The 22,465-nt window shown below is 41.6% G+C and overlaps 1 protein-coding gene across 1 annotated transcript in view; it reads right to left on the reverse strand.

Moving 5' to 3' along the window:
- The window catches only part of FAM135B (family with sequence similarity 135 member B), a 267,009-nt gene that overhangs the window by 14,329 nt on the left and 230,215 nt on the right, over positions 1-22,465 (reverse strand). Inside the window, exons 17-19 of the mRNA XM_073590382.1 lie at positions 21,269-21,420; positions 14,358-14,468; positions 12,304-12,417 (exon numbers count right to left, since the gene is read on the reverse strand). Of these exons, the coding sequence (XP_073446483.1) occupies positions 12,304-12,417; positions 14,358-14,468; positions 21,269-21,420 (377 nt within the window). The remainder of the gene's footprint in view (positions 1-12,303; positions 12,418-14,357; positions 14,469-21,268; positions 21,421-22,465) is intronic.

A 22,465-nucleotide genomic window follows, 5' to 3' on the forward strand; every position in this document is an offset into this window, starting at 1 on the left:
GCGATAGAGCTGGAGGCTGAGTCAGCAATGTAAGACAAAACTTTTTCCTGATGCTCTGGCTTTAAAAGCGGTTTGTCAACTCCTAGAAAACTAAGCGTTCGAGGCCTTATGTAGCCAGACGATGATGCAGGCTCAACACCTCCTGCATTCGGTCCTATTTTGCTCTTGCCACTACCATCAGATCCACCACCAACACCATCATTACCAGCTGCCAACCCCCGCCCAATTCCACGGCCTCTTCCACCAGCCTTCCTCATTTTTGGTAGAAATGTAGACAAAATCCAACAAACTATATAGTAATGTAAAACAAGGTACAAGGTGTCTATAGGACAGGGGAGATTTTGAATTTCTGCAGACACTTGTGGACACTGGACACTTTTGGATTGTGTAAGGCCCACTGATATCTGAGCGCTATGTGACAGGCTCGATGGCACAGCTGTGACAAAAGTGATGAGAGGATAAGGGAGATTTTGAATTTCTGCAGACACTTGTGGACACTGGACACTTTTGGATTGTGTGAGGGCCACTGATATCTGAGCGCTATGTCACAGGCTCGATGGCACAGCTGTGACAAAAGTGACGAGAGGATAAGGGAGATTTTGAATTTCTGCAGACACTTGTGGACACTGGACACTTTTGGATTGTGTGAGGGCCACTGATATCTGAGCGCTATGTCACAGGCTCGATGGCACAGCTGTGACAAAAGTGACGAGAGGATAAGGGAGATTTTGAATTTCTGCACACACTTGTGGACACTGGACACTTTTGGATTGTGTGAGGCCCAATGAATATCTGAGAGCTATGTGACAGGCTCGATGGCACAGCTGTGACCAAAGTGACTAGAGGATAAGGGAGATTTTGAATTTCTGCACACACTTGTGGACACTGGACACTTTTGGATTGTGTGAGGCCCAATGAATATCTGAGCACTATGTGACAGGCTCGATGGCACAGCTGTGACCAAAGTGACTAGAGGATAAGGGAGATTTTGAATTTCTGCAGACACTTGTGGACACTGGACACTTTTGGATTGTGTGAGGGCCACTGATATCTGAGCGCTATGTCACAGGCTCGATGGCACAGCTGTGACAAAAGTGACGAGAGGATAAGGGAGATTTTGAATTTCTGCAGACACTTGTGGACACTGGACACTTTTGGATTGTGTGAGGCCCACTGATACCTGAGCGCTATGTCACAGGCTCGATGGCACAGCTGTGACAAAAGTGACTAGAGGATAAGGGAGATTGGATTGCTTTTAAAAAAGCAGTTTGCAGAGCAGTGGGTAAACAGCAATGCCAGCCTGTCAGGAAGCCTTAAAAGGCAGCCCAACAACCAACACCACTGATACACCACAATATAGCCTCCCCTTGCACTGCACACACAGTGACTGGTGTGTTGTGCAGGCCAAATCGCTAGCAGCAGAAGCAGTTTTTTGTCTTCTTCCCTGCCTAACGCTCTCCCTACAGAATCAGCAGCAACCTCTCCCTATACTGAGATCGGCAGAAGTAAGATGGCGGTCGGCGTGCACGCCCTTTTATACCCCCTGTGACGCCCACCAAAGCAAGCCAATCACTTGCATGCCCTTCTGAAAGATGGTGGTGACCCCTGCCTATGTCATCACGTTGCCCACAGTGTCCGTGGATCCTGATTGGCTGAAAAAGAGCGCAAAACAAACTTTTGAAACGCGACTTTGGCGCGTAAGTCGCCGACCTCGTGGCCGACCTCATCCTAGGGTCAGGTTTCGTTTCATGAAACCCGACTTTGCCAAAAGTCGGCGACTTTTGAAATTTTTCGACCCGTTTCGCTCAACTCTAGTGGTAATAACTCAGGAGCGCTTCAACGCATCCTAGCGATTCTGAGAGTGTTTTTTCGTGACATATTGGGCTTCGTGTTAGTGGTAAGTTTAGGTCGATAATTTTTGCGTTTATTTGTGAAAAAAATGGAAATTTGGTGGAAATTTTGAAAATTTCGCAATTTCCAAATTTTGAATTTTTATTCTGTTAAACCAGAGAGTTATCTGACACAAAATAGTTAATAAATAACATTTCCCACATGTCTACTTTACATCAGCACAATTTTGGAAACAATTTTTTTTTTGTTAGGAAGTTAGAAGGGTTAAAATTTGACCAACGATTTCTCATTTTTACAACAAAATTTACAAAACCATTTTTTTTAGGGACCACCTCACATTTGAAGTCACTTTGAGGGGTCTATATGGCAGAAAATACCCAAGAGTGACACCATTCTAAAAACTGCACCTCTCAAGCTACTCAAAACTACATTTAGGAAGATTATTAACCCTTCTGGTGCTTCACAGGAACTAAAGCAACGTGGAGGAAAAAAATGGACATTTTAATTTTTCCAACATAAATTTTCTTTTAGCATCAATTTTATCATTTTCACATGGGTAACAGGATAATATAGATCCTAAATTTTGTTGGCTAATTTCTTCTGAGTACACCGATACCTCATATGTGGTCATAAACCACTGTTTGGGCGCACGGCAGGGCTCAAAAGGGAAGAGCGCCATTTGACTTTTTGAATGGAAAATATGCTTGAATATTTAGCGGTTGCCATGTCACGTTTGGAGAGCCACTATGCGCCTAAACATTGGAGCTCCCCCACAAGTGACCCCATTTTGGAAACTAGACCCTCCAAGAAACTTATCTAGATGCATAGTGAGCATTTTGAATCCCCAGGTGCTTCACAAATTGATCCATAAAAAAAGTACTTTTTTTTCACATAAATTTTATTTAGCCTCAGTTTTTTCATTTTCACATGGGCAACAGGATAAAATGGATCCTAAAATTTGTTGGGCAATTTCTCCTGAGTACACAGATACCTCATATGTGGTCATAAACCACTGTTTGGGCACACGGCTGGGCCCGGAAGGGAAGGAGCGCCATTTGACTTTTTTATTGGAAAAGTAGCTCCAATCATTAGCAGACACCATGTCGCGTTTGGAGAGCCCCTGTGTGCCTAAACATTGGAACTCCCCCACAAGTGACCCCATTTTGGAAAGTAGACCCCCAAGGAGCTTATCTAGATGTGTGGTGAGCACTTTGAACCCCCAAGTGCTTTACAGAATTTTATAACGCAAAGCAGTGAAAATAAAAAATCATTTTTTTTTGCTCAAAATTGTTTTTTTAGCCCGCTATTTTTTATTTTCACAATGGTAACAGGATAAATTGGACCAAAAAAGTTGCTGTCGAGTTTGTCTTGAGTATGCTGGTACCCCATATGTGGGGGGGAACCACTGTTTGGGCGCACGGCAGGGCACAGAAGGGAAGGAGCGTCATTTGACTTTTTGAATGGAAAATTAGCTCCAATCTTAGCGAACACCATGTCGTATTTGGAGAGCCCCTGTGTGCCTAAACTTTGGAGCTCCCCCACAAATGACCCCATTTTGGAAACTAGACCCCCTAAGGAACTTATCTAGATGCATAGTGAGCACTTTTAACCCCCAAGTGCTTCACAGAAGTTTATAAAGCAGAGCCGTGAAAATAAAAAAAAAAAATTTCTTCAAAAAATGATTTTTAGCCCACTATTTTTTATTTTCACAAGGGTAACAGGGTAAATTTGGACCCAAAAAGTTGTTGTCCAGTTTGTCTTGAGTGCGCTAGTACCCCATATGTGGGGGGGACCACTGTTTGGGCACACGTTGGGGCTCGGAAGGGAAGTAGTGACGTTTTGAAATGCCGACTTGATGGACTGGTCTGGGGGTGTCATGTTACGCTTCCTGATGTGCCTAAACAGTGGAAACCCCCTAAAAGTGACCCCATTTTGGAAACTAGACCACCCAAGGAACTAATCTAGATGTGTGGTGAGCACTTTGAACCCCCAAGTGCTTCACAAATGTTTATAACGCAGAGCCGTGAAAATAAAACATATTTTTTTTCTACAAAAATAATTATTTAGCCCCCAATTTTTTATTTTCCCAAGGGTACCAGAAGAAATTAGACCCCCAAAGTTGTTACGCAATTTTTCCTGAGTACGCTGATACCCAATATGGGGGGGTAAACCACTGTTTGGGCGTACATCGGGGCTTGAATTGGAGGGAGCACTGTTTAACTTTTTGAACGCAAAATTGGCTGGGATCAATGGTGGCGCCATGTCGCGTTTGGAGACCCCCTAATGTGCCTAAACAGTGGAAACCCCTCAATTCTATCTCCAACCCTAACCCCAACACACCCCTAACCCTAACCCCAACCCTAATCATAACCCTAACCACAACCCTAACCCCAGCACACCCCTAACCCTAATCCCAACTCTAACCCTAACCACAAGCCTAACCGTAATCCCAACCCCAACCCACCCCTAACCCTAATCCTAATTGCAACCCTAACCCTAATCCCAACCCTAATTCCAGCCCTAACCCTAATTCCAGCCCTAATCATAGTTCCAACCCTAACCCTAATTCCAACCCTAACCCTAATTCTAACCCTAGCCCTAACCCTAATTCTAACCCTAGCCCTAGCTCTAACCCTAGCCCTAACCCTAGCCCTAACCCTGATGGAAAAATAAAAAACAAATATTTTCTTTATTTTATTATACGTCCCTACCTATGGGGGTGATAAGGGGGCGGTGATTTACTTTTTTATTTATTTTGATCACTGTGACAGTGATCAAAATAAATGATTGAATCTGCAGCATCGCAGATTCCTGGCGGACACACGGCGCATGCGCCCACCATTTTCCAAGATGGCAGCGCCCATGATCCGGGACGGCAGGACACCGGGATGGCCAGAGGGAGTTCAGAGGCCTCTTGGAGGGTGAGACGGTGTGATCGGAGGGCAGGGGGACCGGAGGGAAGGCGGGGGGGAAGATTTTGACAGCGACTGCCGATCGGCGCCGTCATATGGAGGCGGCGGTCGATCGGCGCTGTCAGTCAGTTGGGGGGGTTGGTTCAGTGTCTCCAACCATGCCCGATGCTATTTCAGCATCGGCCATGGTTGGATAATATTTCATCAAATTTCATAGATGAAATATTTCAATCGCTCTGATTGGCAGTTTCACTTTTTTTAACAGCCAATCAGAGCGATCGTAGGCATGTGGGGGCTAAGCCACGCCCCCTAGGGTTAACTCTGAGGTGTCCTCTGTGTGCGGGTCGGGTGACCTTTCAGTGACCCCGGTCATCCGACCCGCAGGGGGGCTTTAAAGTCATGACACCACATAGGCGTCATGGGTCGTTTTGACACGACTTTTCATGATGCCTATGTGGCGTCAAAAGTCGTGAAGGGGTTAAATGAAGAAACAGCCATGGTACACTTAATCACAAATAATATCATATTATTAAGTCTGAAAACTTGTAATTAACCCTTTAATGACCAGGGGTATTTCAGTTTTTGCGTTTTCGTTTCTCCCCTTCTTCCCAGAGCCATAACTTTTTTTATTTTTCCATCAATATGGCCAGGTTAGGGCTTATTTTTTTTTTTGCAGGACAAGTTGTTCTTTTGAATGATACCATTGGTTTTAACATATCATGTACTGGAAAACAGGAAAGAAAATTCCAAGTGTGGTGAGATTGCAAAAAAAAAAGTGCAATTCCACAGTCGTTTTGGGGGGGTTTATTTTTTACCATGTTCACTAAATGCTAAAACTGACCTCCCTTTATGATTCTCCAGGTGTTTACGAGTTCATAGACACCAAACATGTCTAGGTTTTTTTTATTTAAGCGGTGAAATAAAATTCCAAAGTTTGCTAAAAAAAAAAAGTAAAATTGTGCCATTTTACTAAACCAGTAGCGTCTCCATTTTGAGTGATCTCGGGTTGGGTGAGGGTTTTTTTTTTTCCGTGCTGAGATGACATTTTAATTGATCTCATTTTGGTGCAGATCGGTTCTTTTGATCGCCCATTATTGCATTTTAATGCAATGATGCGGCTACCAAAAAACATAATTCTGGCTTTTTGTCTTTTTTTCTTATTACGCCGTTTACCGTTCTGGTTAGTTCTTATTTTGTATTGATAGATCGGGCGATTCTGAACGTGGCAATACCAAATATGTGTATATTTGATTTTTTTATTGTTTTATTTTGAATGGGACGAAAGGGCGGAGATTTGAACTTTTATATTTTTTAATTTTTTTAATATTTTTAAAAACTTTTTTTTAATTTTTGTATTCTTCAGTAGTCTCTGTGGGAGACTAGAAAGAAGCTGCAGTATTTGATCGCCTGTGCTACATACAGGTGATGATCAGATCGCCTGTGTGTAGCAGAAATGATCACTTGCTATAAGTGCCGACCACCAGGCGGCGCTCAAAGCAATCTGGCTATGACAACCATAGAGGTCTATTGGAGACCTCTGGTTGTGATACCAACCCATCGGTGACCCGCAATCATATGATGGGGTCACCGATAGGCGGGATAAATGACACGCTTCCGGTAAGCGCAAGTTAAATGCCGCTGTCAAAGATTGTCAGCTCCATTAATTCACAGAGATTGACAGCGGCATTTAACTAATTAACAGCAATGGATGGATCGCGATTCCACTCACGGCTGTTGTGGGCACATGTCAACTGTATAGATCAGCTGACATGTGCCCGGAAAGGTGTAGGAGGAGTCTGACATGGGCGTATTATTACTCCCAACATTGGAAAGAGGTTAAGAGAACCCATCAGCAGGATTTATCCCTATAAACTAAAGGCATCGCTATAATGGTGCTGTGATGCTGATTAATATGATACCTGTTATGATGGGATCCACTTAGTGGCTACTGAATACTCACCTTATGAGGTTTTTAGAAAATGATGTCTTCTATACTCCAGTGTGCTTCGAGGTGGTACGTGAGGGCAGGGTCTTCTTCTCATTCTCAGCCCTCCCCCATCAGCCTCCTCTTTTTCTTGTGCAAGTCACTGACTATTCAGTGACCTGCCTCCTTTTCAAAATGCCACGCCACCACCGTCACATCATTGTGCAGTGGGAGCCGGGACTTCAATAAAATGGTACCATAGGTATCGCATGTGCAGATCGAGATTATGCCTCCGTTCAGAGTTGAAATCTCGGTCTGCGCATGCGCCACCTCAGTCGGCATGTTATTAAAGTCCTTCACACAGGATGTCGGCTTACACTAGGCACGAGCCACCCATGCAATGATGGTTGTGACAGCACGGAAATATAAAAAACGAGGCAGGTCACTGAATAATCAGTGACCTGCACAAAAGATAGAGGGGGCTGGTGGGCAGTGGTGACCCTGCCCCCAAGCCTCGTCCCGAAGCACACTGTTGCATAGAAGACATCATTTTCTGATTCAGGTATGATATTAATCAGCATCACAGCACCATGATAGCCATGACTTTCGTTTACAGGGCTAAACCCTTCTGACGGATATATAAGGATACTATTGAAGAGAAATAGCACAATAGTGCATTATCCAGTACTGTATATATATATATATCAATTTGTAAGTAATACACTCACCAGATGGAGCATGTAACAAACATGGATGATTCGCTCCTGCAGAACCACAGATCCACGAGGGACCGGTGTGGAAGATAAGGATAGGACAAATGTGGTTAGACAATCCGCGCTGCGAATCACTAGATCAAGGATTTAATAAATACAGTGATCTTTATTCGACGCGTTTCAGAGTTTCACAGAACTCCTTCCTCAGGAAAAACCACCTGACAAATGTTTTTTCCTGAGGAAGGAGTTCTGTGAAACTCTGAAATGCGTCGAATAAAGACCACTGTATTTATTAAATCCTTAATCTAGTGATTCACAGCACGGGTTCTCTTTAATATCATGTTTTCAGACTTAATAATAACATACCACTAACTGGAAACTTTGTGATTAAGACTATCATGGCTGTTTATTCATTCAAGTACTTATATACTTTTCTCCATGTGGGTCCTTGATATCATGTTTTCAGATTTACTGAATGTATGTACATGAACTGTTAGCTACTCTACATGTCATATACTTTTTAAGCCACACATAATAATTCATACTTTCCTGACATTAGTCTCTGCGGTTTAAACTCTTTCACTTGATTTTATGTGTTAATGTATTGCTTGTCAAAATTTGTATTAATAAAGATTATTTTATTATTTTATCCCAGATACTTACTTATTGGACCTCTTCAGGCTCATCAGTTTTATTTTGCAGTGAGCCTCGCTCCAGAGTGTATGCACACTCATGGCTTGAATCTTCTTAAAGACCATGGTCTAGTCCAGTGGCGGACACCAACGGAAAAGTGTCCCTGTGCATGAACAGTATATGGACTTTTTGCAGTCCAAAAATTTGATTTATTGCATTATCTGCTTGCTTCTTTGGAGATAGATGGAGGCCCCGTTACGTCTTGTACCCTATGCAGTTGCACCAATGATAGGTTCACCCTTGATCTAGTCTAGAAATTTAGTTTTATGGCTTTTCTAAAAAAAATAATAATTCCTATACTCACCTTTCTTCATTGCTCCCCATACCTGTCACATAACTGCTAGCTCTCCAGTCAATAATTCTATCTTATATCTATCATTATATCCTCCCTCGTCTCAGCCTACCACCCTACCCTTTGCCCTCCATTCTGCTAATGACCTAAGGTTAACATCCTCATTAGTCAGAACCTCCCACTCCCGTCTCCAAGACTTTTCACCTGCCACACCAATTCTTTGGAATGCACTGCCCAAGCTAGTACAATTAATCCCCAATCCCCACAGTTTTAAGCGTGCCTTAAAAACACATTTGTTCAGACTGGCCTATCGCCTCAACGCACTAACCTAAATATCCATGTGTGGCTAATTTCACAATTTTTTACCATATCCAGGTTACTTGCATCATGTTCCCACATGCTTTTTGCATTTAATAGCCCTCTGTGTCTGTACTGTTACATATTTAGACTGTTAACAGGTTCATACAGCAACAGGAACACCCGATTCTTACACTAGGGATGGTCCAAACAATAAAAACAATAGAAGCAATTGTTACTATCCACCTTTCATGCCTCCCCTTTTCCTTATAGACTGTAAGCTTGCGAGCAGGGCCCTCATTCCTCTTGGTATCTGTTTTGATTTATGCGTTTATTGCTATGCTGTAATGTCTATTGTCTGTAGAAGTCCCCTCTATTATGTAAAGTGCTGCGGAATATGTTGGCGCTATAGAAATAAAATGTATTATTATTATTATTATTATTATCATCTTCTATCTTTGCTTCAAGTCTCTTGCCACTTCTAGGCAGGCCTGCTGTTCATGGGACCCCACAATGTCATTTGGTGAACAATGTACTTCATTGACATGTGTCGCAACATGTGGACAAATGGGACATGATTAGTGATGAGTGAGTATACTCGTTGCTCGAGTTTTCCCAAGCATGCTCGGGTGTCCTACGAGTATTTTGGCGTGCTTGGAGATTTAGCTTCTTTCAACGCAGCTGCATGATTTGCGGCTGCTGGACAGCCTGAATACTTGTGGGAATTCCCTAACAGACAGGCAACCCCCCACATATATTCAGGCTGTCCAGCAGCCACAAATCATTCAGCTGCGCCGATAGAAACTAAACCTCCGAGCACGTCAAAATACTTGGAGGACACCCGAGCAACGAGTATACTCGCTCATCACTAGACATGATTCATGTCATTGACATGCAGGACTCCCCAAGTAATGACACAGGACCAGGTGAATGAAAGACCTAGAACAAAGATGATAGAAGACTAAAAATAGAAATTAGAATAGCCAATCGGAGGACTGGCAGTGGTGGGCCAAGTATGAAGACATCTGAAGAGCATTTATTATAAGCATTTTATTTTTTATACCCTTTCCCGATGTACTAGAAGAACAAACAAATTAATTTTAGAACAAATCAAGCCAGACATGTCACTTGATGCAAGGATCATCAAACTATGACTTGCCTACTTTGGACACATCATACAAAGAGAGCAATCACTGGAGAAGGAAGTCATGGTCAGAAGAAGAGAAGGAACAAGGCGAAGAGTAAGGCCAGCAACCCGATGGCTTGATACTATCAAGATAACGGCAGAGAAGACCCTGGTGGACATATCTAAGTTTGCACAAAAGCAATCTTTGGACACCATTTTGTTGGAACAGAGTCTTCAACTCGATATCGTGCCATGGCGACTTGATGTGATGCGCCCCAGAGGCTGTGGGGTACTCGGTACCGGGCCCGTTAACTTCAATGGGAAATGTCACAGTGGCAGTGACCCGGTCCGTGGTCCCAGGCGGTCATGTAAATTGGCGTAATTACTGTAGGTGAGAATAAAGTTTATGCAGTGATTCATGACGCCACCTGTGGGTTCTGATCAATGATGACCAGCGCTGCAGTGTCGCTTCTTTGGGACAGGTGTTGTGGTGCAGCAAAGATGTTGAAGCTCTCCACAGGTAGAGCTGTGGTCCCAGGGCAGTAGAGATGGGTTTGTAGCTGGTGAGTAAGGGTACCGTTACACCTAGCGATGCACCAGCGATCCCGACTAGCGATATGACGCGGTCAGGATCGCTGGTGCATCGCTAGGTGGTCGCTAGTGAGCTGCCACACAGGCAGATCTCACTAGTGACATCGCTGGGGACGGGGGTCGCTACTTACCTGTCAGACGCGGCGATCCTGCGTCCTCCCGCCCGGCTCCACGCGTCGCTCGTCGGCGCCATAGGAAGCGCAGCAGGAAGTAGCCGACGAGGAATGGTCCAGGAGCTTCTCCCACGATCAGCGATAACCAGCGAGGGAGCCGGTCGGAGGTAAGTATCACATGCAGCGATATCGCTAGCAATATCGCTGCAACGTCACAAAATCAGTGACTTTACAGCGATATTGCTAGCGATATCGCAGTGTGTAATGGGGGCTTTAGTGTGGAGTGGAGGATGTAGCAGTGCTGCGTGCCAACGCAGAAATAATGTGGAGGACACAATGGCATGTAGTTCCAAAGGCTTTACTCACAGCTCCGGCATGCACAGAGGTCCGCTTCAGTGCTGTGTCCTCCAGGAAAGCGGTCCTGACAACTTCCAGATAAGATGAAGTGCACCTTTACAGCCTTCCCAGTCAGTATGTACCTTTCCTGGCCGCATCCAAACTATGCTGCTATAACTCCTTCCTTCCACTTCAGCACTTCACAATTATCGTTCTGGGCCAGCAGCTGCGAATCCTGTTCAGATAACGCCTCACCGTTTCTGTGATTCTATATAGCCACCTTTCCAGTCGGACTAACTGTGGTAGGGGCGATGGTCCATAAAGTAACCAAAGCTATCGGCTTGCTAGTGGTGCCCCGAAGTACACGAACTAGGCTAGGGGCCGTTCCCTTTGTAATGGCCTGGTTTCTTCCTCCACCTCACGGCGGTCAGCGTGGAACGAGCCCCACAGGATACACTTTCCAACCGTGTCTCTAGAAGAACCAATTCCTCCTATGGAGAATCTTCCGTCTAAGTTCATTCCGTCCAGCAACTTCTGGTGCAAGTCAGGAGCTGCTCAGAACACGTCCGTCTGCTTCCCTCCCTCAGAGGGAACTAAACATTTTCTGAGCTAAGATTCTCCCTCCTAAACTATGCTCTGCCCACCTCACAGCACTCTTCGTGTTCCAAGCAGGGAGCCATAAAGGGTGCTCTGCTACACTACTGGTGAGTGTGGGATGTGAGTGTTGGAATTCTGGTTGGGTGTCTCCACCTTACCTGGTTGTGGGGTACCACACCTCTGGGTGAGGTGCAGTACCTCGGTGGCGACTGGACCTGCAGGGGCGCCACAGATGGATGAACGATCTGTTCATCAAGTCGCCATGACTCAACATCGAGTTGAAGACTCTATTCCAGCAAAATGGGTGCTTGATGCTGAATTCAAATGCAGCAAATCACAAAAAAAATCAGATTCTGGCACATCTAATTTTTTGTGAAATTTGAGACAACTTCAATTCAGCTTTGCATACTATAATATCAAAATTCAGGACTTCATAAGAGAACCCCCTTATTAATAAAGGAAATTACAATAAATATGTTTAAAAAACTTTTTGCCATAGTTTTTGCTATTTGCAGCATTAGTTCCAGCACTCACTTTACCTAATGAATCTGTGGAATCAGAGCAGGATGAGCGCGTCGGGTAATTGACCCCTCTTAAGTAACAACTTCCACCACAGTCAGTTAAGCAGACTTAATGAGCTCTTGCTAATTTCCCAGCTGGTAACGCGGGATACTTGTTTTTTATACAATAAAATCAGCAAAGAAGAAATGTTTAAGGACGGGTTCAGTAGTTTTATAGTTTTTCTCTACTCCACAGAGTAAATGATGGACAAATTACAGTAACCAACGTAATATAGTCATCAACGGCCAGAGACCAGAACATTTGGAGATGAAAATATTAAAAAAAAAATCTCCGTACCCGTGTGTTTGTCCTTGATGGCGTTTTTACACATCTCGATCCTCGCGGAATGAAATGGAACATACCGGTCTTGTGGAGAGGCGACCAACACAACGTTTTTAAAGTATTGAAGACCTGGAAAAAAAAAAGATGAGGATTTAAGTGATAAGTCGTATTAAAAAAACTTGGATTGTTTTTTTAAGAGTTTGGAAAGTAAAAGAAATATAGAAATTTGGTTTCACTCTCAAATCCCAAGTATATTCAAAGTTGGAATTACACTTTTAAAAAGTTCATCACTTTTGATAATTACTACATGTTAGAAGAGTCGCTGTTCACAAGCTGACATCCAGCAATCAATTGTAATCTTTGGAAAAATCTAGCCAATAAGGGCTTCATTTAGCTAAATAAGGATCTTGATCAGAGGAATGGGTGTTTTCTAAATAGGAAAACCCCTTGAAATGACAAATTCCCATTGTTTTATCTTTTTATAGCTAGTAGAGCTGGTAAATTATATATTCTATGACCTGTACTACTATGTATGCGCTACTATCTCTTGTATATTTATAGGGAGTATGTAAAGTACTATGCTAGTAGTAAGACCCCCGTTATTCTCTAATTATTAACATAGGTGGTAACATTTTATTGAATGTATTATGGAACAAATATTTAATAATGTGTCTTTATTATTGTAAAGTTAAACGTGTATAACCATAAAAATTAAATTTTGCTAGCCCTCAATATACTAGAGGACGAATATAAACACTCACAGTGGCATAACTACCATGGAGGCAGACCATAGGACTACAAAGTGACCCATGGTTGGGGAGGCCAGAGTTTTATACTTTTGCAAAAGGTTTTAAAACTACCATATAGGTTAAGTAGTTGTAAAACTCAGTAGTTGTATAAATGCATATGATGGTCCATATGCATAGCACAGGAACAGGAAGATACTTGTGAGTGATCACTGATGATTGGCTAGTCAAATTCCCATATCTAATTATATATTCACATGTGACTTCCTGCTCCTGTATCTAATTATATATTCACATCTGACTTCCTGTTCCTGTATGTAATTATATATTCACTTGTGACTTCCTGTTCCTGTATGTAATTATATATTCACTTGTGACTTCCTGTTCCTGTAGCTAATTATATATTCACATGTGACTTCCTGTTCCTGTATCTAATTATATATTCACATGTGACTTCCTGTTCCTGTAGCTAATTATATATTCACATGTGACTTCCTGTTCATGTATCTAATTATATATTCACATGTGACTTCCTGTTCCTGTATTTAATTATATATTCACATCTGACTTCCTGTATCTAATTATATATTCCCATGTGACTTCCTGTTCCTTTATCTAATTATATATTCACATGTGACTTCCTGTTCCTTTATCTAATTATATATTCACATGTGACTTTCTGTTCCTATATCTAATTATATATTCCCATGTGACTTCCTGTTCCTATATCTAATTATATATTCCCATGTGACTTCCTGTTCCTTTATCTAATTATATATTCACATGTGACTTCCTGTTCCTTTATCTAATTATATATTCACATGTGACTTCCTGTTCCTATATCTAATTATATCTTCACATGTGACTTCCTATTCCTGTGCGGAATTATATATTCAAATAAATCAATCAGTGGTCACTCGTATGCAACTTTTAATTAATTTTATTCATATTAAACTAGCCAAAGAGTGATCACTCACACTACTTTCTTGTGCTGCATTCTGTCATTACTGAGGAAGTCAATAATTCCGATAGAAGAAGATGTTTTTCCATCTAATCTTCTTCATGATTGGCCATTTTGGTGGAACACAATAATCTTTGGGGTCATAATTGGACATAATGAAGTGTAAGTATCTGTTCACACCAACAATAAAGAAGTCTGTTGGAGTTTTACATGACACTCTCCAAGATATTTCATGTCAAGAATTGAACCCTCAGCACGCTCCTTGCCATCAATACCCAGACCCCAACACAAATCCATTACATTACCCAGGGTATAGTTGTAACGTGACTAACTAATGTGCTTTTGCCGTAATTGGTACATACCGGGCTTTTGGCTCAGTTGAAACAGAAATGATTTCCGCAGATCGGTGTTATCCCTGAAAGTCAACTGCAGAAGTGAACCCGACTTTTTTAATTTCTGCATTAGCCACAAACCTGGAAATCATAAACATACAAAATTAACCATAAACCAAACTTTTTGAATACCGTGGTCAAGTTGTAGGATCTACTAGATATCAATGATTAATCTATTGAATCGGTTGAACGGATTAGCAAAAAACATGGTTGGTTTTTATTTACAAGAAACTCTGCCGCTCCTATCCACTGTTTTCTCTGGTATTGTAGCTCAGCACTACTGAAGAGAATGAGGCTGAACAAGAAATGGAGAGGGGTGTTTTGTCTTTTTTTACAAATCAGTAGCCTAGCCATGTTTATGTAAAATATATGACCCCTTTAAACATTAATGGCTTATATATTAGATAGGGCCTCCATGTTTAATCAGTGTGAGTCCAACCTTTGAGACCAATCTACCAGCCAATGTGTTCACTGGAACATGGCTGATAGAAAGGCGATCCAATGAATGAGGAAAGAACCTTATTTAGTTTGGCAAATCTCACCTTTTAAATTATTAATATTTAATTTTTTCTTAAAAATATGTAAAATAAATATGGTATAAAATATCAAAAATGATCAAAATGTTTTATTTTTTTAATTCAGGAGAGCAGCTGCTGACATTTGTCTTGAAAATCTAGTGAACTGCTGGCTCGCATTACGACTGCAGTAAATGTGGGCGGGATCTGCTTGTATCGGCTCCTCCTCCAAAGCCTCCACTTACGTCATAAGGCTTTTTTGGTGCTGTTAGCGTAGGGTCACATGACAGAATTTTTTATCTTCCAAGAGATGGGCCAGTTAGGATAAACACACTCTGATCAGAGTGTGATCATAGTGTGTCCAATTTTCCCGTGTGAGGTGAAGATGGAAAACAAAAATTCTCCATCTTCTACATTGTGTCAGTCCATGAAAATCTGACCACACTCAGATGTCACCAATTTTTTCAACCGACTCATTGTTTTGCATAGCCGAATATCGGATCAAACTCAGTCATCCAGCAATTTTTTTTTTCAGACACAATAAGTCCGAGGAGGAAACTGGGACATGTGCAAGGCCACAAAGAATAACATTGGCCCAAGTGCGACCCAATGTTTTGTTAGATCACACGAAAATATGGTCATCTGCACCTGCCTTTAGTTGTATACTTTTCCAAAGAACAGAATCTATCTGTTCTTGGGAAAGCCGTTCCTGGTAAAGCTTGCCTCCCAGCTTTCTCAGGAATAGATACAAGTAACAGTGGCGGAAGAGGCATAGGGGGACTGAGTAGCTTGCGCTGTTTGTGGTTATCACCCACCGGTCCATCGTTACAGTGATTAGAATGGAGCAGTCTTATCATTACTGGCTGCAGCGCTCGGATCTCAGTGATTACTGGTGAGCAGTGACAGCAGGTCCGGGCTCCAGGGCTTTGGCAGTGACTCCATGCAGTGACCTATTCTCACCGTAGGTTGAAGTCACCACCGCAGCCCTGGTGTCCTGATCTGTTGTCACCACTCATCGGTAGTGTTGAGCATTCCGATACCGCAAGTATCGGGTATAGGCCGATACTTGCTGTATCGGAATTCCGATACCGACATCCGATATTTTTTCAATATCGGGCATCGGAATCGGAAGTTCAAAGTTGATTGACAGCCGAAATGACGTCATCATGATGCGCGGTGTGTGCGCATCATGATGCGCCGTCATTTCGGGCCTTCCGGGGGTCTCTGCCGGCCTGCCGGGGGGCTGTGTGGACTGCCTGGGGTCTGTACCGGCCTGCCGGGGGGCTGTGCCGGCCTGCCGGTGGTCTGTGCACCCTGTGGGGGTCTGTACCGGCCTGCCGGGGGGCTGTGCCGGCCTGCCGGGGGGCTGTGCTGATGTCCGGGGGTCTGTGCAGGCATCGTCCGATGGGACTACAAGTCCCATCGGGCGATGCCTGCTACCATGACAGTGATTGACACATTAGCCAATGATGGGACAGTAGTAGTCCCATCATCCAGCTAATGTGTTAAATGTTAAAAAAAAACAAACAAAAAAAAAATACTACATACATACTACATGCATGCTACATACATACTACATGCTACATACATACCACATATATACTACATGCATGCTACATGCTACATACATACTACATATATACTACATGCATGCTACATACATACTACATACTGCATACATACTACATACATACTACATGCATGCTACATACATACTACATACATACTACATATATACTACATGCATGCTACATACATACTACATACATACTACATACATACTACATGCATGCTACATACATGCTACATACATACTACATACATACTACATATATACTACATGCATGCTACATACATACTACATGCTACATACATACCATATATATACTACATGAATGCTACATGCTACATACATACCACATATATACTACATGCATGCTACATACATACTACATACATACTACATATATACTACATGCATGCTACATACATGCTACATGCTACATACATACTACATACATACTACATGCATGCTACATACATGTTACATACATACTACATACATACTACATATATACTACATGCATGCTACATACATACTACATGCTACATACATACCATATATATACTACATGAATGCTACATGCTACATACATACCACATATATACTACATGCATGCTACATACATACTACATACATACTACATATATACTACATGCATGCTACATACATACTACATACATACTACATACATACTACATATATACTACATGCATGCTACATACATACTACATGCTACATACATACTACATATATACTACATGCATGCTACATACATACTACATGCTACATACATACTACATGCTACATATATACTACATGCTACATACATACCACATATATACTACATACATACTACATGCATGCTACATACATACTACATGCTACATACATACTACATATATACTACATGCTACATACATACTACATACTACATGCATACATATATACTACATGCTACATACATGCTACATACATACTACATACATACTACATGCAATACATTCATACAATACATACATAGACATACAGTACATATAACATAGAGTAACATACTTACCAATACTTGTCACATTGTTCCCCGAAGCCATTGTCTTTTACGGAATAAATATTAACATAACAAACCACAAAAATACTCACCCATAATCCGAAGCAGTCCACGAGTGTGTCCCACGATGATCTTGAGTAGAGAACTGCAGCATCAGCTGATGCTGCCGCTCTCTACGGGCTGCAGGAATCCAATGACGGAAGGTAGGTATCCTTCCGCACTGTATTCCTCCGCCACTTAAAAAAAAAAAAAAGTCCCTAGTCTCACTTTATGGCAAAAGCTGCATGGGAACTTTCTCACACAGCAATGTCAAAAGTGAGACTAGGGACTATTTTTTTTTTAAGTGGCGGAGGAATACCTACCTTCCGTCATTGGATTCCTGCAGCCCATAGAGAGCGGCAGCATCAGCTGATGCTGCAGTTCTCTACCCAAGATCGTCGTGGGACACACTCGTGGACTGCTTCGGATCATGGGTGAGTATTTTTGTGGTTTGTTATGTTAATATTTATTCCGTAAAAGACAATGGCTTCGGGGAACAATGTGACAAGTATTGGTAAGTATGTTACTCTATGTTATATGTACTGTATGTCTATGTATGTATTGTATGAATGTATTGTATGTAGCATGCATGTAGTATGTATGTAGTATGTATGTAGCATGTAGTATGTATGTAGCATGCATGTAGTATATATGTAGTATGTATGTAGTATGTATGTAGCATGCATGTAGTATATATATGGTATGTATGTAGCATGTAGTATGTATGTAGCATGCATGTAGCATATTTGTAGTATGTATGTAGTATGTATGTAGCATGTAGTATGTATGTAGCATGCATGTAGCATGTAGTATGTATGTAGCATGCATGTAGTATATATGTAGTATGTATGTAGTATGTATGTAGCATGCATGTAGTATATATGTGGTATGTATGTAGTATGTATGTAGCATGTAGTATGTATGTAGCATGCATGTAGCATGTAGTATGTATGTAGCATGCATGTAGTATGTATGTAGCATGCATGTAGTATATATGTAGTATGTATGTAGTATGTATGTAGCATGCATGTAGTATATATGTGGTATGTATGTAGCATGTAGTATGTATGTAGCATGCATGTAGTATGTATGTAGTATGTATGTAGCATGTAGTATGTATGTAGTATGTATGTAGCATGTAGTATGTATGTAGAATATATGTAGTATGTATGTAGTATGTATGTAGCATGTAGTATGTATGTAGCATATATGTAGTATGTATGTAGTATGTATGTAGCATGCATGTAGTATATATGTAGTATGTATGTAGCATGTAGCATGCATGTAGTATATATGTGGTATGTATGTAGCATGTAGTATGTATGTAGCATATATGTAGTATGTATGTAGTATGTATGTAGCATGTAGTATGTATGTAGCATATATGTAGTATGTATGTAATATGTATGTAGCATGCATGTAGTATATATGTAGTATGTATGTAGCATGCATGTAGTATATATGTGGTATGTATGTAGCATGTAGTATGTATGTAGCATGCATGTAGTATGTATGTAGTTTTTTTTTTTTTTTTTTAACATTTAACACATTAGCCGGATGATGGGACTACTACTGTCCATCATTGGCTAATGTGTCAATCACTGTCATGGTAGCAGGCATCGCCAGATGGGACTTGTAGTCCCATCGGATGATGCCTGCACAGACCCCCGGACATCAGCACAGCCCCCCGGCAGGCCGGCACAGCCCCCCGGCAGGCCGGTACAGACCCCCACAGGGTGCACAGCCCCCCCGGCAGGCCGGCACAGCCCCCCGGCAGGCCGGTACAGACCCCCACAGGGTGCACAGACCACCGGCAGGCCGGCACAGCCCCCTCCCTTCCGATCCGATATTTTGAAGTATCGGACGGTATCGCTCAACTCTACTCATCGGTAATCACTGAGATCCGAGCGCTGCAGTTGCGAACTGGACATGCCAGGGGGCATAGAAAATAGGGTGTCTTCCATATTTGCGGTGTATAAGTATCATGCGCTGAAACTTATACACCAGTAAGTAAAAATTATAGACCTCAGCGACTGACATAAATAATACAAAAATTAACATTAAAAAAAGGTCATTTTAAACATTGATAAATAACCATTTTGCATAAATGCAAAACATTGCAAAAATGTTTTGATACATTTCCTTTAATTTACCATGTAATTCATTGAAATATGTAAAAAAAAAAAATATTCTGGCATATCTTTGATTGTTTTTAACCTTTCATTCATCCGCTCAATGCCGACTTTTATTCCCCATTGACTTGCATTGGGGTCGGGTTTCGGACGAAACTCCGACTTTTTTTTGCCCTAGTCGGACCAGTTTCATCTGACTCAAATTTTGCTTCATTCGGGTTTCACGAAACCCGATCCGACCAAAGTCACTCAACTCTAGTTCCTACACATTACATGTATACCAACTTATACTGTAGTTCATTGCTTTAGATTTTGGCACTCATTGCTCACAAGGGTGTAGACTCCCTTCCTTTGAGCTGGGCATTATGTTTTTAGAATTCCCATTACTGGATGCCTATTGTTGAGCCCCGATCGTGCTCGGCCCTTATTCACACTGAGGTCATTTTTTACACACGGTAGGGTTTTAATATTAAAGGTTAGGACCGTCCTGGCTGGGTACACCTTGGCGCTGTTGGGATGTCTTCTGCGTTTCGTTTTTATTAAAAACAATGTCCCCTATGTTATTTATATGCACTATTGCTATTTACTTACGCACAGCATGATATAGTGTATGTCCATTTAATATCTATCTTAGGTTCGAATATGTCACAAGTTGGACAGAAGTTAAGTTTATAGGAAAGTATAGTGTAGTCTGCTGAACGTTTCTGTACCGAGGCATCCCCATAAAAAAATCTGTAGAAAACTTCATATACTATATGTGGTATATATATTTTTCATCACGGGTGATGTATAGAGGCGAGGAAATCTTGCAAAATTAGAATTTATCAGTTTTGCTTGAATTTAGCGTAAACATTTGATTTGGAGCAAATTTATTTGATGCGAATTGAATGAGCCCCTATTATCATAAAGATAGCCATTTTTAATGCAATTCCCAAAGAATAAAAATATTATAGCAAGGAATGGGGTAAAAATAAAACAAAGAAAAATATCATACGCAGCTCTCCACCGGTGTTTCATTAGCTTCCTAAGGCAGCCGTTCCAACTCTGGTCTCCACTTCACTCTTTGTCGATGGTTCTGGCAGTGACTTTCCTTGATGCCAGTTATGACATTTTGTCATGATGTGCGCTGCCCCTAGTGACTGAGTTAAGCATGGCATATTATGGTGTTATGATGTCAGAATGTATGTCAAGGACTAGGCAACGCCGGCAAAAAAGTAAAAAGGAGGCTTGGAAAAGCAAACGTAGGGATGTCCAAGAGCTGCAGGATTGGTGAGAGGTAAGGTCACAGTCGGGTATCAAATGCTATAGTTTTTTTCATCCCTTTATCCTGTCTTTTTGAATTAACAAAAATGGCGGCCGGCAAATCGAAATCCTAAAATTTCAGATTTGCTAAAATTCATAAATTTTAAGAAATTTTACCCAAATTTGAGTTAGAACCGAATCTCCCTTCCTTAGTGATAAATGCTACTGTTTAACTATACAACGAGATTACGCATCAAGAATTGCCCCCGAAGTACACGGCCGACACAATGCTGTAACGTCAGGGGGAGACCGACAGACTTGGATTACACCACACTCCTCCTCACCTGTGCTAACTAAGGTACTGCTGCTATAAAGAGTGCCAAGATGAGGTCCGGACAGCGAGAGGAACGTGTGCAGCTTGTTCAGATAATACCGAAACCGCGGACGAGTCAGAACCGATCGTATGATGATGTTCCCCAAAGAATGTCCAATAAAACTATGGAAAAATAAAGAAAAACAGTAAGTAATAGAATAAATAATGCTACACAAACTACATGTTCACTATTGGTTTTCTGTATTCACCTACTTTTCACTTTCCATCATTAAACTCCTGTTAACGGATCTTTGTATCGTAATCATGTGATAATTAGTATTAATAATAATTATAATAACAGTTCTATTTATATAGTGCCAACATATTCTGCAGCACTATACCATTAAGCTGGGGACGTGTACAGATAATAAAGACATCACCGAGTAACACATAGTTCACAAGGTACAGGAGGAGTGAGGGTCCGGCTGTTCGCCAGCTACAATCTATGGGGAAACAAGGAGACGCTCCAGCCATAATTATAATAAATCAGGGTTTTCATATAAAGCTGCATGATCCGATCATCAGCCAGGATCTGTCTGAGTGCAGTTACCGGATGCTTAAAAACATGGGGGCTGGGCATTAGTCAGATCGTTTGGGGTAGTGCATTCCAGAACACTGGCGCAGCACAAGACAAGTCTTGGAGACAGAGATGCAAGGTTCAGATTATGGAGGATGTTAGTCTTAGATCAGTTTCAGAACCTAGGGCATGGGTAGGGTTATAGACAGAAATGAGGGGGAGATATAGAGCGATGCAAAATAATGTCCAAAGCTATCCCCTCCCCCTGGAGGTCTGGGGCAGATATGTTAGTGTATAAACATGTAAGACTAACAGGGATAACAAAAAGCAACTTACATTAAAAAACACTCACCAAGGGTAGAGCGGAATAAAGGAATGGATAGGAATGTACAAACCAAATGGGAATATGATAATAGAGAAATCATGCATACAAAGCAAAATGCAAATAACAATCTCCAGCAGCAACTACGAACTCCATCATTAGCACACCAACTCCACCAAGCCAGGAAGTAAACTTTCACAGGCAGGCAATAAAATGAGCAGGTCAGGAGCAGCTGTGAGATGGAGATTTCTTCAGGGGTCTGAACTTTAGCACTCAGGAGGGAGTGGAAGTTATTAAATAGTTGTTTTGGATTATTTAGTCTGGAAAAA

This window comes from Dendrobates tinctorius, unplaced genomic scaffold, assembly GCF_039654945.1.
Source record: "Dendrobates tinctorius isolate UK_male_01 unplaced genomic scaffold, ASM3965494v1 ptg000116l, whole genome shotgun sequence".
NCBI lineage: Eukaryota > Metazoa > Chordata > Amphibia > Anura > Dendrobatidae > Dendrobates > Dendrobates tinctorius.